This window comes from Onychostoma macrolepis, chromosome 04, assembly GCF_012432095.1.
Source record: "Onychostoma macrolepis isolate SWU-2019 chromosome 04, ASM1243209v1, whole genome shotgun sequence".
NCBI lineage: Eukaryota > Metazoa > Chordata > Actinopteri > Cypriniformes > Cyprinidae > Onychostoma > Onychostoma macrolepis.
This window is the reverse complement of record NC_081158.1, coordinates 33,260,586-33,283,696: the sequence shown is the minus strand read 5'-3', so window position 1 is coordinate 33,283,696 and position 23,111 is coordinate 33,260,586. Positions and strand designations below refer to the sequence as shown.

The 23,111-nt window shown below is 36.0% G+C and overlaps 2 protein-coding genes across 8 annotated transcripts in view; both read right to left on the bottom strand.

Annotated features, from left to right (window-relative positions):
- Positions 1-7,057, bottom strand: part of slco1c1 (solute carrier organic anion transporter family, member 1C1) — a 36,135-nt gene extending 29,078 nt beyond the window's left edge. The window contains exons 1-2 of one of the 3 annotated variants that reach the window (XM_058772080.1): positions 6,647-7,057; positions 2,472-2,623 (exon numbers count right to left, since the gene is read on the bottom strand). In XM_058772080.1, the coding sequence (XP_058628063.1) occupies positions 2,472-2,609 (138 nt within the window). In that variant the 5' untranslated portion in view covers positions 2,610-2,623; positions 6,647-7,057. Of the gene's footprint in view, positions 1-2,471; positions 2,624-5,989; positions 6,111-6,453; positions 6,589-6,646 lie in introns of those variants that run through there. The other 2 variants (XM_058772083.1, XM_058772081.1) reach the window with 2 other exon arrangements.
- A 14,971-nt stretch (positions 7,058-22,028) lies between these two features.
- Positions 22,029-23,111, bottom strand: part of pde3a (phosphodiesterase 3A, cGMP-inhibited) — a 97,507-nt gene continuing 96,424 nt past the window's right edge. For all 5 annotated transcript variants that reach the window (XM_058772064.1, XM_058772066.1, XM_058772065.1 and 2 more), the window contains one exon: positions 22,029-22,536. In XM_058772064.1, the coding sequence (XP_058628047.1) occupies positions 22,142-22,536 (395 nt within the window). In that variant the 3' untranslated portion in view covers positions 22,029-22,141. The remainder of the gene's footprint in view (positions 22,537-23,111) is intronic.

Below are 23,111 nucleotides of genomic sequence, written 5' to 3'. Positions count from 1 at the left end.
TTATGATCAGGACACATCTAAGATGTAATTTACCGCACCTCTGCGTGGTCTTTTTTCTTAGAAATGGCCTTTTCATTGTGCTCGCTCCTCTCGTTAGCTGTGCGAAATAATCTGATTCTAAGCAGCTTTAACACTGTTGTCTCATGCAAATTTAATCCCAAGAAACAACAAGTCCTAAATTCGGATCTCATCTGCATGTGCCCTATGTGTAGAAAAGCCTTTTATGTCACTGATTAAGTACTGAGCCCAAAAAAAAAAAAAAAAAGATTCATTGAATTTACTACTTTTTTTGTAGTGGTTGCAATCAATTTATTTGAGCTACATTTAAATAAACAAATTTAGTTGACTAACTTTCAACCAAATTTGTTTATTTAAATGTAGCTAAAGTAAACTTATTGCAACCACTTACCTTCAGTTTTTTTTTTAGTAAATTCAATGAATAATTTTTTCCTGTGTAGCTCATCTGAGAACTCAAGAGCTCTTTCTGAATACAGAAACATTCGCAAGTCATTCTGGTGTTAAAACCCAGAGGGTTGGAGGTTCGATACTCCTAACAAGTCAGCTGATAACATCTTCTGCTATTGCTGTTATGCTCTTTAAAAGCATAACATTTAACCCATCGATAGCCTAGAGAGCAACTTTCAGAATGCGCTCTTGGACTTCTGCCATCGCTCATCATATCTCTTTGCTATAGTTTGATGCAAAATGGTACAGAATAGTGTTTATATATGCAATTATCTGTATAACAAACATGTCATCATAATGGGAAAAAGTCAAGCAATCACTGCACTCAAAACAAAAACGCCACTAAAACTGCGGTCGTGTGGAGTGTATGCAATGAAAACAACAGTGTACTTCCACCTGCTATCATCTAGCATTAGCAAACTGCAAATTATGGTTCAGTGGTGTTTTAAATTAAAGGCTCAACTACATAAAGTGTTTCTAAACCATTACATGGAGTGGCTAAAGACATATTTTGATTCAACTGGATATTTAATGAGAAAAAAAAACTGCATCCATTATAGTAAATAGAAAAACAAAGTTGTTTCAGAGGCAGAGAAAATTATTATATTTTAATGATATAACAAAGACCATTTTTCCAGTGCAATAGCGTGCATAACATGAATTATTCACAATAAGGAATGTGTATTATTAAAGTAAACAAGGCTGATTTTGAAATCATGTTGACAACAAGAAAGAGAGGTAAGTCTATAGGGAAAAATTGCATGTGCATATATATATATATATATATATATATACACTGAATGTGTTTCTACATAAAAATAGTAGAAAATCTGGAAAATTTGTACTAATGTGTGCACTTTAGCCAAGAATTGATTCAATTAATAATTTAAGGTACTAATATGCACTAAATAAGGTACAAATGTGTACCTTTTAAAAAACAAACAATTATTAAAAATAAAGTAAACGAGGTCGATTTTGAATTCATGTTGACTACAAAGAAGGAGAGGCAAGTCTACATGAAACATGGATTGGTCTGTGCAAGAAACTTAACGTTATTTACGACATTATTACCTGGAATCCAGAGCCCCAAGCAAACAAGGAAGTTTGATTCTTTTCAATGAACTGGTTCAAATATTGGCTCACTTCCAGTCAGAGTGACTGTCAGGCGTCTGAAAGTGAGTTTAGATTGAGTAAGTTGTAGATCTGTGCTGAACCTTTTCAGACGATTCAGTCAGATTTGGTGAACTGGTTCAACTAGTTCGCCAAAAAGAACCGGATCAAAAGAATCATTCATTCATGAACCGCACATCACCGCGAACCGTCTGCCTGAGGCTCTGGATTACAGGTAATAATGTAAATAATGTTCAGAGGGATCGTTTCGCTTCATAAGACCTCAATATATCATTAGGTGCCACAGGGATTAATGTTGTGTTGCCTGTACATGTGTTTTGACTCTCAAAGTGCCGTTAATGCTTATTAAGTGATATATATGATCACCAAATACCTCCATGACCTATTCACTTGTTTGCCACAATTGTGAAAAATCTGCTTGTGTGTGATTAGTATTGTATGTTTTAAAATTGAGCTTGAGTAAACTTTTACATTATAACCTTACATCTACTGGTGCACATGACTTGTGTGTCTTATACAGAGAGCTGAAAGGATCTTCTGTGGCCGCGCTCATGTGTTCATGACAAAGGAACTGCGGAGCATGACTCTCTCATTATTTACATCGTTAGCCATAATCATCTCATCAGCAGCGCTGGTTCAAAACCCCCTCTGTTCTCAGTGCTCAGCTCTTCAGAAGAAGATTCCACCACAAACTGAAGCTAAATCTTGTTTGGACTCAATGACGTCACAGCGCCAGAGGCCTTCAAAGCCTGTTATGTGGAAAGCAATGGACCTGCGTGCTCGCAGACATACCAGAGCTTCTGCTTCAGCAATCAACACGACAATTTGACAATTGAGAATAAAGCTCCTTTAGGTGTTCAAGTCAATAGATTTACCTTGAGGCTTGAGCAACAGGGCCGAGCCGAGCTGGGGCCATTCTCTGGTGACCTTCTCTCCTTATTCGGCGGGTCCATTTTCCACAAAAAGATCTCGTTTTCTTTGGGTGATGTCTCTCTAATGCAGTTTCTTGGCATTTATGCATGCACCCCTGAAAGAGAGACAGTTTGCATACATGTGTGATCCATTTCTCCTGCCATAAACTGCTTTTAGCAAGAATACGTTGTTCTTGTTACAGGTTTAAATAGAATTTGAGGAATTTGGCACATGGTGTGAAACAATAGTTCTGAATTGTGTTCTTGCAATGCAATTCTCGTTCACTTCTTATAGACTGATTGAAGCGACAACTCTAAGAATAGCAGCGGAAAGATCAGCTCCCAGGAGAAACGTGCAACTTTCTGCGGAGAGCATTTTCTCCTATAACATCCTGGTACGAGTTTCAAAGCAAGATGCATGTTCGAATTGATGAAATCTTGGGAAAATATTACAGTGCTGTTGCATTTAGAATAACTGATACAATGAAGTCTAGTGAAGTACTGTGCAAACTTTTCTTTGCAAGCATGTAAACAAAGGCATGCCCTATGCTCATCTAATCTAATAGCACAGGCATTCACTCAGTGCTTATGTACCTTATACGTCGCTTTGGGAATTTTAATCTCAACGACCACTTTGAGATTAAAGAGCAATGCCAAACGAAACCAATGAACTTGTGAAACACATGCGCCGTGGTTTCTTTAGGATTTAAACACAGGGTTAGTTTCTGCAAATACTTCTTTGTTGGGTGTAGAATTCAAAATGAACAAACTTGTTCCCTAACAGCACTAACTCTTGTCGGGAGATTAATATATCGCTCATATAACTTTATTGTAATATCACTAGTACCTAACTAGTCTTCTACCGCGCTACAATCCAACCCGCTCCCTAAGGTCGCAAAACTTTTGGTAGTACCTAGGATAGCAAAGTCCACTAAAGGAGGTAGAGCTTTTTCACATTTGGCACCCAAACTCTGGAATAGCCTTCCTGATAACGTTCGGGGTTCAGACACACTCTCTCTGTTTAAATCTAGATTAAAGACACATCTCTTTAGCCAAGCATTCACATAATGCATCTTATAATCTTGTGCTGCATTTATATCTGATCAAATGTACATTATAATTCTTTAGATTGGGTTGAACAAATCATTTTTGCTTGAATAGAACAGCAGCTACGCTAATTATGTCTATCTGTTTCTCTGATTCTGCCACAGGAATTACTGAAGCGTCAGTCTGGATCCAACCCTTAAAAAGATCCGAGATGACCAAACACCTGAGAAGAGATGATGGCAACACCTCAGAGGACCACAGAGGATGCCAACCCTCAGCCAACACATAATTACCAAGTTAAGTCTGTCATAACTTAAATATATTGGGTTTCTTCTGTGTGTATGTGTATATGTATGTATGTATGTATGTATGTATGTATGTATGTATGTATGTATGTATGTATATATATATATATATATATATATATATATATATGTGTGCGTATGTATATATATATATATATATATATATATATATATATATATATGTGTGCGTATGTATATATAGTAGAAACTTAATTTCCTGTAAAGCTGCTTTGCAACGATTGTATCGTAAAAAGCGCTATACAAATAAATTTGAATTGAATCACAGAGATACTTAAAAAAAAAAAAATGTTTTATATATATTTCAATTAAATATATCATTAATTTATCATTTTATGCTTTTTAATTTTATTTTTGGAAATATATCTATATACATTTTAATTTTTAGATATTTTAGCAGCATTTTAGTATCAAGTAAACTAATGAAAACGAGAAATTGAGAAAATAATTTTAATATATATTTTTCAATTTTATTTATTTTTTTACGTTTATTTCATTTCAAGTTCTTTATAGTTTTAGTTTTATTTACCTATAATAAGCCAGCTGTCATAAAGTCTGAAGGATTTATTGGTTACAAAGCAAGTGAGTGAATGTGTTGGCAAAGCTATGACAGAACTATCAACTACAACCAAGTTGCAACTTGTGTTATTTGGTAAAAAAAAAAATATATATATACACACACATCACAACTTCGGGTCCTTTATAACTCACATATGCAGGAACCTCATATAAGCAACTTCTATAAGAGTCTCCAAGGTCTCTTGAACCTTATGAGCTGGTAATTTAGTTATTCAAGCTCTGATTGTATATTCTGATTGAACTTGATGAGTCCTTGAGTGCAGCCAGTGCAGTAAATGAAACATCAACTGAACTATAAATTTCAGAGGCAGCTTTGAATTCATAAATCACTGGACATATAAAGCATGCAACTTAAAAACATTGCAATTTTCTTCACAAGCCGAGATTTTTACATTAGTCATTTAGCTGATGCTTTTTCTAAGTCACTACACTTATTATGACAGGGACAGTCCCTGTAGAGTAACCTGAGGTTAGGTGTCTCACACAAGGACACGATGCTTCATGAATCAGCTCTTTGTAGAGACGGACAAATAATCAGTTTGACTGATATTAAACATTATTGGCTCTTTTCTACTTAATTAGGTCTGTATTAGGTCCAAATGGCACTGTTTAGTGTGTTTCTAAAGAAATGCATTCAACAACATCATTACACCACAGTTCATTCATATTCGTAAGTGAGAAGCATCTAACGATCGGTTTAGCCTTAGATCATTTCAAAACCTTTGTGAATTTAAGTTATATATATATATATATAGGCATTCAGTCATGATTTAAATTAAAGTCATGTTGAAAAACACAAACTATATACTTAACCCTTTATTTATGGTCTGAGAGAGACTTGTAATAGCCTAAAAACATACTTACCATTGAAATGTGAGTGTTGATCATTAAAAAAGAAATTGGTTTTGAACCCAAACCCTTTCAGTAATACTGTAAAAGAAATAAATAAAATTTAATTTATATACACTGTAAAAAGTGATAAGTTGACTTAACTTAAAAAAATTTAGGAAACCCGTTGCCTTAAAATTTTTTAAGTAAATGATCATTAAAAAAATAAGTTAACTGAATGGTCAAGTTCACAACTTTTTAAAAAAAAATTTTATATTATTATTTTTTATTATTATTATGTACTTAATAATTTTAAGGCAACGGGTTTCCTACAATTTTTTAAGTTAAGTCAACTTTTACTTTTTACAGTGTATATATATATATATATATATATATAAACTTAAGGTCACTGGAGTGCGTTTTAAAAAATTAAAGAAACAATTTTCACTCAGAAACTGCTACATTTTACAAACAATCACAAAGAAAGCACATTGAATCAAACGTTGCAATTTGAAGCAGAAAAACTAAAATAATATTTTCTTGTAAAACATACTCCAATAATCTTTAAAAAGTCATTTTTTTTCAGCGCCTTTCAGTCTTTCTACTTCAAAATGTCAAAAATTCAATGCATTACCTTTTTTGGTAATTATTTAACAGCAATTTCTAAGTGCAAACTGTTTCAAAGCCATATTTTTACTAGTGTACCTGGCAGATCTTTAACCACTGCAGCGCACTGCACAACTTTCCAGAATTAACACATCGCATCTCCAAACTAGGAGCTCACATATACATCAGACGCATGAAGAAGGTAAACAGTCTGTAGTCTGGTGAATTGATGTGGATGAGTGGTCATGACAACCAGTGCGCAAGTGCGTCTAATTAACCAGCAGCTGATATGAATCCACGCCGAACCCACGAGTGACCAGAAGAAGAAAAAAACAAACAAAACAACAACATCTCACAGACTGTTGAATGTATAAAATCCATTGCACAGACTGAATGTTAGCAATAAAAAACGCATTAGTCTCCTGAACCCAGACGAGCATGCACAATTATAGCACGCAATAAAATGGTTGTTACTGTAATTAATACGGTGCACAATAACTCTCAATCGTTCAAAGTAATCTAGTAAACAGCACGAACACACGGCAGTCAACATGCAGACCTACTTTTAACGAGCAGATGTTGGCTTTCTCCTCTTCTCACACAAACGCACGCAGCTTTGCGCAACGCCAGACCCATTTTAAACCATGTCATGTCTAGTGCGCAATGCATATCCATAATTTGTAAGCAAGAGATGAATTGGGTCAAATGTCTTGTGTCTGTGCTGGTTATATAGAAGCAGAGCTGCGATTTACTCACCAAATCTCACAGTTCATATACGAATGCGCGATCCGGTCTCGTCTTCTCGTGGTTGTTACACAATCTATGGATATGTAAGTGGTCCAGAATGAGTGCGTACGGAGCAGATCATGTGTGTCAGATGGTTTTCACATGGAAAGAAACTTCCCACGGGCTGCCGGAGACGAGGAAAGGCACTTGGTCCTGGAGGTGTTCCCCAACACTTCCACTCACATCCGATTCCTTCTCGTTCAGCTCGACGCGTCCGAATAGTTTAATCTTTTTTACGTCAATCTTGTAGGTTGTTCACGAGCCTTTGCTGAGAGGTGAGAAGGTTTCTTCTGCTTGAAGCGGCTGGATGCATTGAGCTGAAGCACGTGATGAGCGCGCACTGGGGCTCTGGATGATCACATCATACGCGTGAAACGCGCGCTGATTTTAATAAAACGGCGACACCTTATCGTAACTTACATTCATATATGTCTGACAAACATTATATGATTTATTTTTTTTTACAGACCATTAGATCATTGCGAAATTCATAAAACGCCACTTCATGACACTAACATCTAGCCTTATATAATTGAATTATGTTTGTCTGTGAAACTTATATGAAAACACTTGGTCATGATTTACATTAAAAACACAAACTGTACGTTTAACCCTTTGTTTGCGGTCTGAGAGAATACAAAAAAGCCCCCAAACACACGTATCATTCAAATACGAGGCTTGATCATTAAAGATTCTCATATTTTTTTATTGCAATGGCTTTCTGTTGTATTGCATGTCTACGACAGGAAGGTCAAATCTTCTGTATCTGTAAAATGGGTTGTCATTACGTCAGAGAAACATGGAAAAATTCAAATAAGAGATATTCTTTTAAATATTTGATTTATTATGTATTATTTTATCAGAGCTTTTTGGGGTCTCTGTGACCTAGCACATACATCAGGGTTCCTCAGATCTTTCCCTGGAGGGCCAATCTGCTGCAGAGTTTAGCTCCAACCCTGATCAAACTCACCTACCTGTGATTTTCTAATGATCTTGAAGACTCTGAGCATGCTCAGGTGTGTTTGATTAGGGTTAGTGGGCCAGATATGAGGATGATGGATATTTAATCAGATCTGTAAAATGGGCTTTCCTTATGTCAGAGGAATATTAAAAACATGCAAACATCAAGTTATTAATTATCTTTAGAATTAAATGAACTTTATTAATTATTATTAAATTACATTTTAATGTATTAAATTAATTTTCTCTGAGAACCTGAACATAAAGTCCATTTTAATTTAAAATTACTGATCTTTCATAGGATTTGTAAAATGTTTAATTTTTTTAAATTAAATGATTTTATTTATGATTAATGTTATTGTATTTATTAAAATGTGAATAAAATATAATAAAAAAATGATTAACATTTGATCATTTTTTCAATTATTATTTTATCACAAGATCTCCGAGGCCCTGAACATAAAGTCCATGTTAATATAACATGACTGATGAGCAATAAAACATTAAAATCTGTCTGCCAATGCAAAATGTTAACACTAATTCTAACAGGTTGCAAAAAGACAGTTTCTTAGAAATGATCCTCGTAAGCTCAGTCTCAGTCAGGTTTGAACAACATGAATTTAAAATGAAAATAATCAGTTGTTTGTTTGTACAGAGATAACTTACTTGCCTTGCTTCAGTTTCCAAATGCTTTTCAGGAAAACTGTGCCTGCGAATCAAAAGTGACGTCAGTGTGAGAGACAGACCGACTGACTCATTCAGTGCAAAAGCAAAATGTCAAGCTGTGGGTGCAAAGGCAGTCGTTCCTCAAGGCCGTCAACCTGCATTTATCCATCCTCCCATCCAGATCAAGTATACTGAGCCTGGACGTCCAAAGATAAACATTTCTGTAAGGAACGGCTGGCCAAACGTGTGTGTACTCATACAGATCATATTTATCCACAGCCAGATGATTTTCTTTCAGCCACATAGTATTTACAGCCATACGTCTTAGTTGTTTAGAAAAACAGCATGTTATTTATTCAGTCTTATAGCCAATATGGAGTCCTCATATAACGTGTTTTCAGGAAAGGGTGGATAGAGGAGAGACGATGCACATTGCCTTGTTTCCATGGAGATGACCAAGCCATAATATGACAGTTGTTATAACCTTCTGACTGTGGATTATACACATCCTACTCTTGCTGATATGTGGCTTGTCCATGTAGACTCAAAAGCACCCAAAGGATAAAGCCATTAATGGACCGAATGTCTCTGACCGTCATCTCGTATTTGAAATCAGAAATACAATGCAATCACGTGGAGAAATATGGTATTAAATGCACTGCCCGCCTACTTTATGTTCATAATAGAAAATGGAAATGCATTGCATATTTAAATTGGCAAGAAATGGGGATTTTTTATAAATTATGAACAAACATGCATTAAGCCTCTATAAGCAAAAACATTGCAGTGTTTTCTGTACATCAAGACTTTAAATGTTTATGCAGTCGATATATAGTCAAAAATATTAAGAATATAAATACTGCAATACTTAATAATATAATATGTAATGCAATATATAATTAATAATATAAATTATATAGTAATATAATATATAAAGCTATATATTTTTTTAAATAATAAATCATAATAATATAGATAAAAATATAAAAATCCTAGGATTTAGTAACAATCAACCATTAATGATCTATTTTGAAAAGTTTAAATTTGCAATGCATTTTCTACATAATGAAAATAACACATGAAAATACATTTATGAACAAAGCAGTGCATTTATTACCTTAATGCTTCACATGATTGAACAACTATAACAATTTAATACAATTTGATCCCGAAATAAAAAGGATTTTTATACAGTAGTCATTTATGTATAAAATATAAAATAAAATAGCTTTTGCAGTAATTCAGGTGATTACACTGTAAAAGAAATGATATTTTTCGAAGCTGCAAGAAAAACAAAGATTATTGGACAAGAAAATGCTATTTCAGTCTTACTACTATACTTGCTGTGCCTTTGTAATTGCTTGCAATTTCTGAGTGAAAATTGTTTCAAAATCAAGTGTTCTTCATTGTGTATAAAATATAATTGAAAAAATATTATATAAACTTGTAGACTTTCGCCTCATAGGGACATTTCAGTTGTAAAGAATTTTATTCTGCGGAGCCAAACAATACTTGTTTATCCACAGACAGACGTAATAGAGCTCTAGGAAAGTGTTTTCATTTTCTCCATCTGCACTAGACAGAACCGATCCAATCATGTTCTCCGATCTGGTTTTTCATTTCTCCTTCAGTAATTTCAGTGAACGACTCACGCCGTGTAACTGATATGCGTGCTGTTTAATACAGGTGTCAGGAGTATAACGGAGCTAAAATAAGACAAATTCCAGATTCTCTTTACACAGACACACAAACTGCAGTCGCTTCACAGGTTTTTGCTGCTTGGCTTTGACTGATTTTGGGCGTTAGTAATCGGTTTGTGGTTTACGGTGGTTTGAAATGGTTTGGAGAGTATGGCAGAATTCTTGGCCTGGTATTTCTAATAGGATTTCACTAATCCATTCTCACCCGTCGCAGTGGCCTGTCGAACAAACGGCTACTTCAGGTCCGTACTCCTGACACGGTGCTTTATAACTGGGTTAGCCCGTTTACAGTAACATGACAAAACAAGCACAGGATAATCTATGACGTTAGAATAATAATTACAGCTGAGAATATGAATAATATGCTAACTGTCCTGACTCTTGCATTTAATTCTTGCATCAGAGTTTACTCGATGGGTTTCTTTGACGCAGGGCAACCGGTATATTTGTGCAGTCTCATCTAAAGAGAAGATAAGAAAAATGCTTTGGCTGTAAATATGTCTTTGACTTCAAGCACATCACAACAACTCCTCAAGTCCTTGAACTGATTGTCTGCATAGAGATACAGTGTAGCACAGTTTGCATTTGAGGGCCACGTGTGAAGTCATAACAAGATACGAAGGAAAGTATTTTTGTGCACAGAAGATATGCATGTAAGGTCAGACTGTTCTTTTTTGTCTGTGAAACCAAAGAATCATTGCTAAGCCCTATTTATTGATAAGTCCTATATGTGTCAATGGGATTGATGTATATAACAACCCGAGAATTATTTTCTCTGACAATATTTCAGTAAAAGTTGTGTGCTTTCAACCAGCAGTTTAGAATCAGGTGCCAGATTTGTGAATGAATCACTCTAATCAGTCAAACAGGTTTGCAAAAAGGTCTTAAATTGTTCATTGTTCACTGAATCGTTTGCAGCGTCATGGATGAGTTATTTTGTTATTTTCCTATAATTATTATTACTGTGAAATAGCACTGTGCCTTAGTGTCAATTGGATTGACGTATACAGACCTGAGAATCATTTCTCTGATAATATTTCAGCAAACAAGCAACCAGCTGTTTAGAATCAGATGCTAAAAGATTCATTTTGCAATACATTTTTATTTTCCGTTTACAGGAGTAATCAGTTATGAATATGAAGTAGGTGGACAGTGCATTTAATAACACAGCATTTCCCATCATTGAACATGACTAAACTAAAACTGCAACTCAAATTAAAAACATTTGCTACTTGAAATAAATGTTAATTTAATGTTAATTTCAATGCTACATTTTTCATTTTAATTTAGTTTAACTTGATGTAATAAAATTAAATAAACTAAAAATGAATAAAAACTATATAGACATAAAAAAACATGACAAAAACACAGAAAAATTACTAAAACTTTAACTAAAATTATAAATGTAAAAATAAAAACTAATTCAAAATATTAATAAAAAACATAACTAAAATAACACTGTTTCTCACACCGAAATAGTAATGGGATAATTTATGAGACAGGAAACAAAAAATGCCTACATGAAGTGGATATTTACTAATCTATTGCAAACATCTTCTACAGTTTGTCAATGATGAAGCATGCAGCATGTGAACCACTCATTTATATCCAAAAAAGTATTTAGGGTGTATTCACACCAGGAAAGTCAACTAGTTCACTTGCTTTGGTCCGGACCAAATACAATGTTGATTTTTGTTTTTAGTTTGGTGCGGTTCGCTTTCACGCTGCCCTTTTTGCAAGTGAACCAGAAACTGTAAACAAAACCACACGTGTGCTTAAGGTCATCCTTTCATTGGTTCATCCATTCAACCGTTCCAGAGTTCGTTTAGAACCGGACTGAGACCACCTCTTCAGCTGGGTCTCGGTACGGTTGTTTGGTGCGCACCCGAGTGCGATTGCTGTACTCACACCTACCCAAAAGATCCACACCGAGGGGGGAAACGAACTTGAGTTCGATTCAATCGAACCACACAAGACAGGTGTGAACACACCAAGAAACGCCCCTGTCAGGAACTGAAAATAGTCTGTGATTAATGTGTATTTTCGGGAAGTCCCTGCTCCTCGTGTCACCTGCGGTACGTGCTCAGGAGGCTGCTTTATGCATCACTTATGCTCCTAACGACCTCGATGGAGAGGGAGTAGTGTTCCAGACCCGTGACTCATTATTTGTAATCAGCACAAGCCCTTCTCACTCCCCCAGACGAGACATTGGAAAACCTACAGTTTGTTTCAAGACGAACGCGTCGGCTTGTGTAAGAGCTGCGGTCAACTGAGTGCATGATATACACTGCTAATCTGCCATTGAGAAATGGACTCATGACTCATGAGTAAGTGAAGTATTGCGGAATGGGATCCTCTGCTGACCCTTCGCTAAGCCCCGCCTTAAAACAGTATTGACCAATCCCAGCGTAGCAACTGTTGCTATATTAAAACAAGCTTTGCTTTTTTTCCTAATGCAAGTCTATATGGAGGCCCTGTGTGTTTTGAATGAGAGTTACAGAAATGATCTCAAAACACAATTTACACATTTTTAAAGAAAAGTGGTGGATGACAATTTTTTGCATGTCATATATTATGATTAATATTCATCCGCTCATTCACTCTCATTATGCTATATTATTACCAAATCTTTGTCAGCTTGATTTCTGTCAATTTCAGCACAGGTTTTGTATTTTTGTTTGGTTGTAGGCCTCATTGATCTGAGCTTACGAATCTCAGTGTTTGAGCATTATTTTTGGGTAATTTTTGAGGTGCATGAGCTCAGATCAATAAGATCAATGGTCAATATGTTTCAAAAAGAAAAGCAAAACCTGTGCTAATGGAAATAAAACAAGTTGGATTTATAAGCATTTTTGTAGGCTGGTCATTTTTGTCCAAGTGGAACAAGGGGGGTAAAAAAAAAAAATCCAAAATGATCCAACTTTTCATCTAATTTAATGTGGAAATTGTCCTGTATTGTGGCTAGATTCAGCTTGAACTGTTACACAAAAGCATGAAAAGGAAAATGTGATATGAATACAATTTATATTTATATGCATGATTTAATTTGGGTCTATTTAAAAAAAAAAAAAAAAAAGAAAAAAAGATGGTTATGCATTTAAATATTACCTAAAATGTCTATAGAAAGTGCAACCAAGTCTATACTAAATTAAATATAATATTTAAAAGGAACAAACCAAGAAAAAGGTGATTAAAAAGGTGTTTTTTAAAAATAATATAATAATTATGAAACTGTGACCAAGCCCAATATAATGACCAAATACTTCAAACATACTTGTCCTTTAACAAGTGTCATTTTTAATCTAAATCACTAAAACAAAACGTTTGTCCACATCTCTAAACCCATATCACTCTTAAAACCTTAATTTATATAGATCTTAAAGAACCCACATAATCATTCCGCTGATATAATAAAACATCATTTTTACAGAAACATACAGAAAAAAAAACAGACAGCAAAGAACCACTGAAGAACCTTTACTTTTTATCTATATCCACGGTTTAGCATGACGTTTACCGCAAATGGTTTGAGGAGTGTGATCATGTAGGACGAGCGCTCCTAGGGAGAATGGCAACGCTGCTGAATTTGTGCGTTTCATTTGTAAATCTGCCTGACGATGGAGTAATGGAGGCCTACGGCTTTAGAGAATCCTCTCTGAAACCTCTTCCGGTCTCATGAGCTTCAAAACAACCACTTGACTACAGACGTCTTTCCCTCCATGATCTCGATCACTTATATAATTCATCATTTGTGTATACCAAGTGTTTGATTTGCTAAATGCTTTGTTTCCTGTAACTGAAGTTCAGATCATGTTATTCATGTCTGAATTCAGATTCTGGATCTTCAACTAATGCCAATTAAGTTAGCTGCTGCCGAAGTAATTCATGCACGGCATATCTGTCAGAAACGATTGCGTTTGACATTCACGTTCACAGAAATGCCTGAGGGACTGCTGAAGGTGAACAGGAAGGAAACATGACTTCCTAGTGAATGTTACCCGTGTCTGGAACGCTTAAATAATCTGCATTATTTACACCAATTTAAAACAGCTCAATATTATCTTCAGGTCATTTAATATATGAACAATCTGATTCAATGATTTTGAACATCTTACCTCCACTTCAAGAAGAACATTGATGAATCACGTTATGGCCATCCTTATAGGGAATGAACTAAACAATATATATATTAAAAAAAACATTTTTACTGATTGAAATAAAGCTGAAATAAAATAAAATATAAATAAACTAGCAACTAACTGAAATTGAAGCCCTAAAATTACTAACTAGAAATAAATAAAAGTAATATATTTATATTTTTAAAAAGGTAATGAAAATTCCAATAACACATATTACAAAAAAAAAAAGAAAAAAAAAAGTTTCATTAAAAGTAAAAAAAGAAAAAAAAAGCTAATTTGAATAAAATTTAAAATATCAAAATAAAATGAATAAAATATTAATATTAGATGAAACACTTAAACTAAATGAAAATTTGAAATGTCGTCTTGGAAATTTACTGAAATAAGCTAAAGCTCTAAAATTAACACTGAAATAAAAACGAATTAAACCTAAATAGTAGTATATTTAAATAAATAACAAATAAAAATGACAAAGCACATAAAATTGACTTGAAAGCTGAAAATAAATAAATAAAAATAAAAGCTAATTCAAAGTATTAATATCATTTTAATAGTACTTAATGGTATAGCGTGCCTTTATGTTGGAACATCTTTCTTTGAACAGAGAGAGAGTGAAAAAAAAAATATTTCTTATGCTAAAAAAGCTTAACATTTGCACTGTTGTAATAAACCAAACTTTCACAGGATATGTTAAACCAGATTTTTACAGTTTCTGTAAAAAGTGAGTGGAGTTTGCTTATGAAAGGCTGACACTGAGGTCATGAGGGGTCGTGCAGTTTTGGTTAATCAGTTCTGTTTTTGTCACAGCTACACACTCCAACAGAAGAACAGACTCCTTCATTGACCTGGAGTCTGGATCTGGAGGTGGATTAAGCAGGTGCTGCTCCAATTAGTGAAAGTGCTTAAAGGGATAGTTCACCCAAAAATAAAAATTCTGTCATCATTTACTCACCCTCAAGTAGTTCCAAACCTGTATGAATGTCTTTGTTCTGATGAAAACAAAGGAAGATATTCTGAAGAATGTGGGAAACAGAGCAGTATTTTTTTCCTACTATGGAAGTCAATGGTGCCCCAAAACAACCTGGTTACAAACTTTCTTCAAAATACCTTCCTTTGTGTTCAGCAGAACAAAGACATTCATACAGGTTTGGAACTACTTGAGGGTGAGTATCCCTTTAAGACTTCTTCCACCGGTCAGAGGATGTGAGCAACACTCCTGACCAGTACACAGTCAGCTCAGTTCCCACTGCAATTAACCTTCCAGACACTCAGGTTAGGATCAGAGGATGAGAACAGCTTAAATCTGGATGAGGAGAAGTTAAAGGAATGACACACAAGCCAGACCTTAGCGCTGGCCTCATGTCATGTGAGTGAGACGCTTAATCATCTTGTTATTCTGGACTCACAATCAGTGCAGAAAACGTGCCCAAGGTAACATTTGGCAAGTTTAAAACATAGAAAAGTTATAAATAAAGAATAAATATCGCAAAAATATTACGTGTGGTCAGTTTCCCTCGCAATACGGAACATTTGGCCCTCTAGCGGTCCGACGTTGAGCTGTGATTTTCCGTTTTTTGTGCTTGTACAGTACGCTATTCTCTCAACGAGGTTTCTTTGTTTTAACAGTTGTTTTTTTTTTTTTTATCTACTTGGTCGATTTTATTTTTTTTAACCCCGAAATCTCCCATACGGCAGCCTTTTACTCAAATAGATCTATTTTTAACCCCAAAATCTCCCATACTGCAGCACTTTACTCAAACTGTTATGCATAATGAAAATTTTGTATTAAATTGGAGTTTTGAATCCTAATATACACATGTGGGATTTAGTAGGTAGGCCTAAGTGGTTACGAGAATAGAATTTACTTTTATGCATATAGCAAGCCGCATTTATCTGAGATGACTTATATTGCATTCAAGATATAAGCCTACCTTTATTAGTTCCTGCATGCCCCCTTTGGCCTTGCAAACTTTCTTTAGTGAAAGGATCCAATTACCACAACAATCACCCACTTTATAACAGCCTTTCTATACATCACACTGCAAAGTGTGTAGTGCCCAGAGAATAAAGCAGTGACAAGATCAGGTGAAAACCTTTGATTCCTGAAGACATCTGGGGTGAGCTGCATTTAAAGGTTGCCATGTCCTTTTCTTCTGTATAATTCAGTGAGCTGTGCAAGTATGAATTACACACACCTCAAGCTTTAGGAAACACATGGTAGCCACTAGCCAGGGACACGACTAATCTCATTGTACGTCTAAAAAGCTGACGTTTAGAGACTGATTCAGAACATTGTGGCTGTCAGCATAAAAAAAAAAAGTCTATGGTTTTAGACAAATCCGCCACTAATGAGTTTAAAGCAACACGTCCCTCAAGCCCTGTTCATAATCCACTTATATAAGTGTCCTTTCTCTACGTTCTTTGAGAACACAAGCAAACAATGTGCCAAACAGCCTTAATACTTCAATACCAAACAATTCTTCAAACTCTGTTCTTCAATGAAATGCTTCAACATCAGGTTGGCAAGCACCCTAAACATAGATCAATGCTGAAGCTTAGCTAAGTACTGAACTTAAAGTGATTTAAATGAGCTTGGTGAAGTTGAGTGCATATTTTTTGCAGAACAGATTTGGAGAAATTTAGCATTCCATGGATCCTCTGCAGTGAATGGGTGCCGTCAGAATGAGAGTCCAAACAGCTGATAAAAACATTACAATAATACACACCACTACAGTCCAGCAATTAACGTCAAGGCATTTTTAACTTCAAACTATTTCTTCCAGCTAAAACATGAGTCCTCCATCGATAACACTGCTTTCTCAAGTGAAAAAATCAGCTCTTCTTAATCAGGAGAGAAATATGCACTGATCAACCACAGTTTACGAATGAAACCAGTCTAAAACAGATCTAAACAAATGTGGATGGATTTTGATGCAAGAGACAACAGGGAATGGTCTTTTTCACTGGTGGAAGCGTTATAATTGATCATGGACTCATATTTTGGACAGAAGCGAAGGTTTGACATGAAACCATCTCGATGGATTTGTTTCTTACAAACATGCAGCTTTTCACTTCACAAGATGTTAATTGCTGGACTGGAGTGGTGTGGATTATTGTGATGTTTTTATCAGCTGTTTGGACTCTCATTCTGACGGCACCCATTCACTGCAGAGGATCCATTGCTGAGCAAGTGATGCAATGCTATATTTCTCCAAATCTGATGAAGAAACAAACTCATCAACATCTTGGATGGCCTGAAGGTTGAGTACATTTTCAGAAAATACTAATTTTTGGGTGAACTATTCCTTTAATACTAAAGCAATTTGACCTGGCATGTGGGATCTTACCTTGACTTCGATTGTGACAGGAGAAGAACATTTGACATTTTACCCTTTTTTCTTGAGCTTGTTCAGATTATTTCGTCTTGAATGAGGGGTGAAAATCAATGAAGCAAGAAAGAAATAATTAAGAACACAGAGACATTCAATACCACAGTATTTCACTCGTATTATTAAACTGTATTCACATTACAACATCCACAATGTTCAGCTTGTGACAGGTTCTAATAATCTCAATATATATTTTCTGTATGTTACATTATACCAAGAGGCACTTCCAGTAAGTCTGGCAATAGAGGAGCTACAGTATAGTGTCTAAATTACAAAACAGTAAAAATAAATAATGTTTATCTAAAAGACTTCTGTTGTCGTCTTCATCTTTTTCGTCCCTTTTTTTTGGCTTTGTTTATGTTTCGTTTCATTTTTAACCTGTACACAATATCGTTTTGTACAAAATGGAACAACAATCAGCGATAAAATGAATATTTCACTTTACGAATACTGGTGATTTACACAGTTCCCTTTCTATAGGTATTGCTACATGTGTTAAGTGCAAGATACAAGTGAGAAGAAAAATAATTATTTCGTCAGTGAAGTGCCGACTATATATATAAAAAAAGTACAAGTCTCATTTCTCTTTCTCAGAGAGGTGTAAAGCTTGTTTGGTTCTCGAGGTGAACGAAACGAGTGGATACGGTTATCAGACGCGTACAGCTGAAGATGAAGGAACGAGAGGTGAACAGGAAATACAAAGGAAAAATATAAAAAGATCAGCTTCTCATGTGACGTGTAACCTCTTTATGTCTCTCGTGTCGACATCCGGTGGACCTGACATGCTAGTCAAACCGCCAAAAAGATCTGGAAGGATGAACCAAGCTTATCAGACTAAACTTCACACGCAATCTATCAGGTCATCGTGCATTTCTGGAACACCTGCACAGGTATTTGAGCCGAACCTTACAGAATGTGATTTATTTCACTCCTAAGGGCATCTGCTGTGTGTAAAAAAGATGAATTTAGTGAAAATGTCTGGAGAATCTGGAATCAGGGCCACCGAACGCAGATCAGAGCTGAAAGCCAACCGATGGGAGGCACGGTGGAGGACAGGGACGTATGCTGCCATGCCAACACACGCGCAATCATGCAGCACACGCACGAGCGCATCAAATGTGTAGGATTCGCTGGCCAATTCCACAGTTTCTTTCTTAAGTCTCTCTGAATACCGTCTGGGTGGAAGCAAATCTGGGCGTTTTTGATGATTCTGGGTTTAAAGACATCAATATCGATGGCCTTTGATCGTCAAAGACTCGCAGTAAGGTAATTCCCAATCCACGTCGCCACGTGTCCCCACTGCTCTTATGCTAATCACTTGTAATTAGTACATAAATTTCCCAAACGGAGTGAAAGTAATCTGGGCAACAGTAAAATGAAAGGGGCGGAGCTATATTACATAATAGATTCTTCCATAATGTCACACATTTCTTAGTGAAATAATTTATTTAGAGCCATTTTATTCCTCAGGATTTGATTGTAGGTTATGATATTATTTTGGGGAAAAAAAAAAAAAAAGTTGTATAATTTAACACTTTGATGCATGATGTCCACTACAGATCTTTAAAAGCCATTTTTAAGGTGATAACCTTTGACCTTTATGTTTTATTATGGCAACATAAATTCAAAATGGCAAACAAAAGTGATGCACCAAGTAACGACTACTATCTTTTATTGCAGTGGACAGTAAAGCTCTAAAATGCATTATTCCTGGAAAAAAGTCTGAGAATTAATATATTTTTGTTTTAAAAAAAAAGGAAATAAAAAGACAATTTTCATTTGTGATTTTAGTAATTCATACACCAAAGGGTTAATATCTCTGGCCTGGGGTATGTTGATTTGATAATGTATTTAGGGTGATTTTATTCCACGGGATTTAATTATAGGTTTTGATAAGTTAATTTTGTTTTGGGAAATATACATTGAAAACAACTGTATGATTTAACAGTTTGATACATGATGTCCACGACGTGATAACCTTTGACCCTTAATTCATTTCGACAATCCTTTTATATTATGTTTTATTATGGCAACATAAAATGGCAAGCAAAAGTGATGCACCAAGACAAGAAGAAACTACTATCTCTTATTGCAATGGACAGTAACACTATCAAAATGTGTTATTTTGGGAAAAAAGGGAATGAATATAGTATTTTTGTTTAAAAAAGGTAATAAAAGACTTTTTTACTGACTGGTTTTAGTAATTCATGCATCAAAGGGTTCATATCTCTGGCCTGGGTTATAGTGAGTTTGTGATGTATTTAAGGGGATTTTACTCCTCGGGATTTGATTTTAGGTTGTTTTGGGAAATAAAACATTAAAACTATTTTATTTGTGATTTTAGTAAGTAATGCACCAAACGGTTAATATCTCTGGCCTGGGGTATATACTTAGGATTTTATTGTCGGTTTTGATTAAGTTAATTTTGTTTTGGGAAATACACAGTAAAGACAACTCTATAATTTAACGCTTTGATGCATGATGTCCACTACAGTGGACTTTAAAAGCCATTTTTAAGTTGATAACTTTTGACCCTTATGAACAATTCATTGCAACAATCCTTTTTATATGCTTATTATGGCAGCCTAAATTCAAAATGGCAAACAAAAGTGATGCACCACATAACTACTACTACCTTTTATTGCAGTGGACAGTAGCGCTCTAAAATGCATTATTTGACTGGGAATTCATATATTTTTCCTTCAAAAAAAAAAAAAAGAAAAGAAAAAAAAGGTAATAAAGACATTAAGACTATTTTAATTTGTGATTTAATAACTCATGCACCAAAGGGTTAATATCTCCGGCCTGGGGTTACAAATCTATGGCCTAATGCAGAAATATAATATACCCTCTAAAATTGGGGCCATGTACAAATAAAAAGCACTCATACTGCATCACAAGCACACACGGGGCCTTTACACGCTCCTGATGGGGTTTCGTACTTTGGGGAGAATGGATTTGAAGCCATATTTGGCACACGCACACTTGAGCTGTGTGAGATCTACACAGCAACCAAAAGAAAGTGCAATTGGAAACGCTACCAATCTGCTGTACACATAGGGTCAGTATTGCTTAAATAATTCGCCGGACTACATTGCACCACATTGCCTGGTAATATTAAGGCTTACACTGCATTGAGATTGAAGGGGACGTTTCAAAGATGAGCACGTGACCGTTGCGTCCTACCTAGGCGTTTTTAATTGGCTCTCCTTCAAAGCGACTGAAGACATCCGATTAGACATCGGACCCGAGGTGATTAAGCCTGCAGAAGTGTTTCATCTCGCCGTCATGAGCAATCTGCCTCTTTCGGTACATCAAAGGCGAGTGCGGACAGCCGTGTCGACCGGTGCTCGTATCTCATGTGCGGCACATGCTCTCATGTGAGAGGGATGGCGTTCGCCGTTTCTTCCCTTGGGCTGAGGAGCTCGCAGTCGCTCACACGCCTGCCTGCATGACCACAGCGGCGGCTGCGTGAGACGACTGTGAAGCATAACCACAGCCTTGTTCGGAAGGAAAGCATGCGACTGCGGGGGAATGCGGGAGCCTGAGGCCTTCCCATTGTCCCAGTTTGCGCCTTTGATCAGCCAAACTTGCTAGAGCAGTTCACTTGGCTCTCAAACTTAGCTTAAATGCAAAAACAGAAGGAGGGAGAATAAGAGCGTCTGTAGTTTCGGATGGTACAATGTTTGATGACTAGGGATGACGCAATGTACTATTGCACGCCGTATGCATCTGTGTATATATATGTATATATATATATCAAATCACCTGGTAAAACAACGATTGGGCTAAAAGGCCATTGGCGTTTTGAAGAAGTTACAGTTTTTAAAAACAACTAAAGTTTCCCTTTGTCCACAAATCAAGATCCAAAAGATTAGAAAGCTGCAAGAAAGTCTGTAAAAACCAATGACTCCTTGTACAGTTATCCGAAAACAGTCTGATCCTGAGAAATGCAAAATCTCAGTTCGTGGAATGCCGAGGGAAAAAGGTGAGGGAAGGGAATGACAAGCATTCGGCTGGACGCCTTCGGAAATGAGACAGTGGAGAAAGCGTTTGTTGTAGTGATGCTCTGGAAAGGAAAAAGAGAGAGCAATGGCAGGACAGACACGCAAACACATAGTGTATCTTTTCACAAACGCATGCAGTTTCTGGAGCGTTTGCTTTCGTCCGCTGCCGACGATGGGTTAGGCCAACTGGCGAGAGTCACGGTGGATTGGTTTCTCGTTTCCCGACTTTGACACTGAGCTCCTCGGAAATGCTTGTTGAGCCTGCAAAACTTCAGGTCGTTGGGACCCCTGTCATAGTTTTGGGGGTTAAGGTGCAGCTGGAGAAGGACTTGCAAAACTGACCAACGTAAGTCTAGAAAATATAGGAAACCCCTGGAGAACTCCTTGTCCCGGCCAATTTTAGCATCAAACCTCAAAAGTTCACCACCTGCTCATTGTTAGTCAAACCCTTCATCCTGAACCCTCCCCCCCTCCCGTCCCACCCTGTTTCCTTTAGGCACATGTTCCCCAAGCATCTACAGTGTTGTGTCTAAGTGATGTGCTGGCAACCATTTCTTAGAAGTCTCGCTTGCCGATGAAATGCTTTTAGACGTCTAAAAGTCATTCATTCCGGATCCTCTTTCTCGTCTTCCTCTTGTTTTCCCATTAGCTCCTCGTCGTCTTCTACAGTCTTCGCAGTCTCGTCTGCTTCCTCTACAGTCTCGCCATCTGTTTCCTCCGTTTCATGTGTCTCGTCAGGTACAGGACTCTCCTCCTCCTCCTCCTCGGTTGTCTCCTCCTCCTGGTCGCCTGCAGGCTCCTCCTTGCTCCCTGGCTCCTCCTCCTCCTCATCGATGGCTAGGATTGGCTCAGGGGTGTTAGTGAGGCGTGTGGACTCCTCCCCTTCTGTCTGGCTTTGGGACTCTTCAGCGATGACCTTCTTCCACATCTCGTGGTTCTCCAGCAGGTGCTGGGTGATCTGGCAGAACACTTTCCGTCGTTTCTTGTGTGCTGGTTTCTCTACAGTAAACAGTAATGAAAGAGAGTGTTAATGGCTTCTTCACACTAGCAGCTTTAATGAAGACTTTTAATGATTTTTTGTTTTGTAGAGAAATGTTGCATATAAAAACAAAAACATCAGACATGCAATGCGCCTTCATTTCTTAAATACACATCGATCCACATATATAATATTTAATATTCATAAAATAAATATTTGACTAGCAACTTTAAGTGATGATTTTGATTTTTGTTTTGTAGAGAAATGTTGCATATAAAAGTAAAAAAAAAAAATACAGACAACAAATGTGTTTTTATTTCTTAAATACACATTTAAAGACACGTACATAATATTTTATATATATATATATATATATATATATATATATATATGAAATAATTTTTAAAAATCATTGAATTAATAGAATCCAAAGACACATTTTATCTTATATCTTTATCTTGTGTCTTTACTGCTTAAATACACACTGATCCACATAAAAAGTAATTAATATTTATAAAATAAATTAAATAAATGCAAAAACTATCTTTTTTATTTATTTTATATATAGTAGTCAACATTTACAGTGGATCAAAAA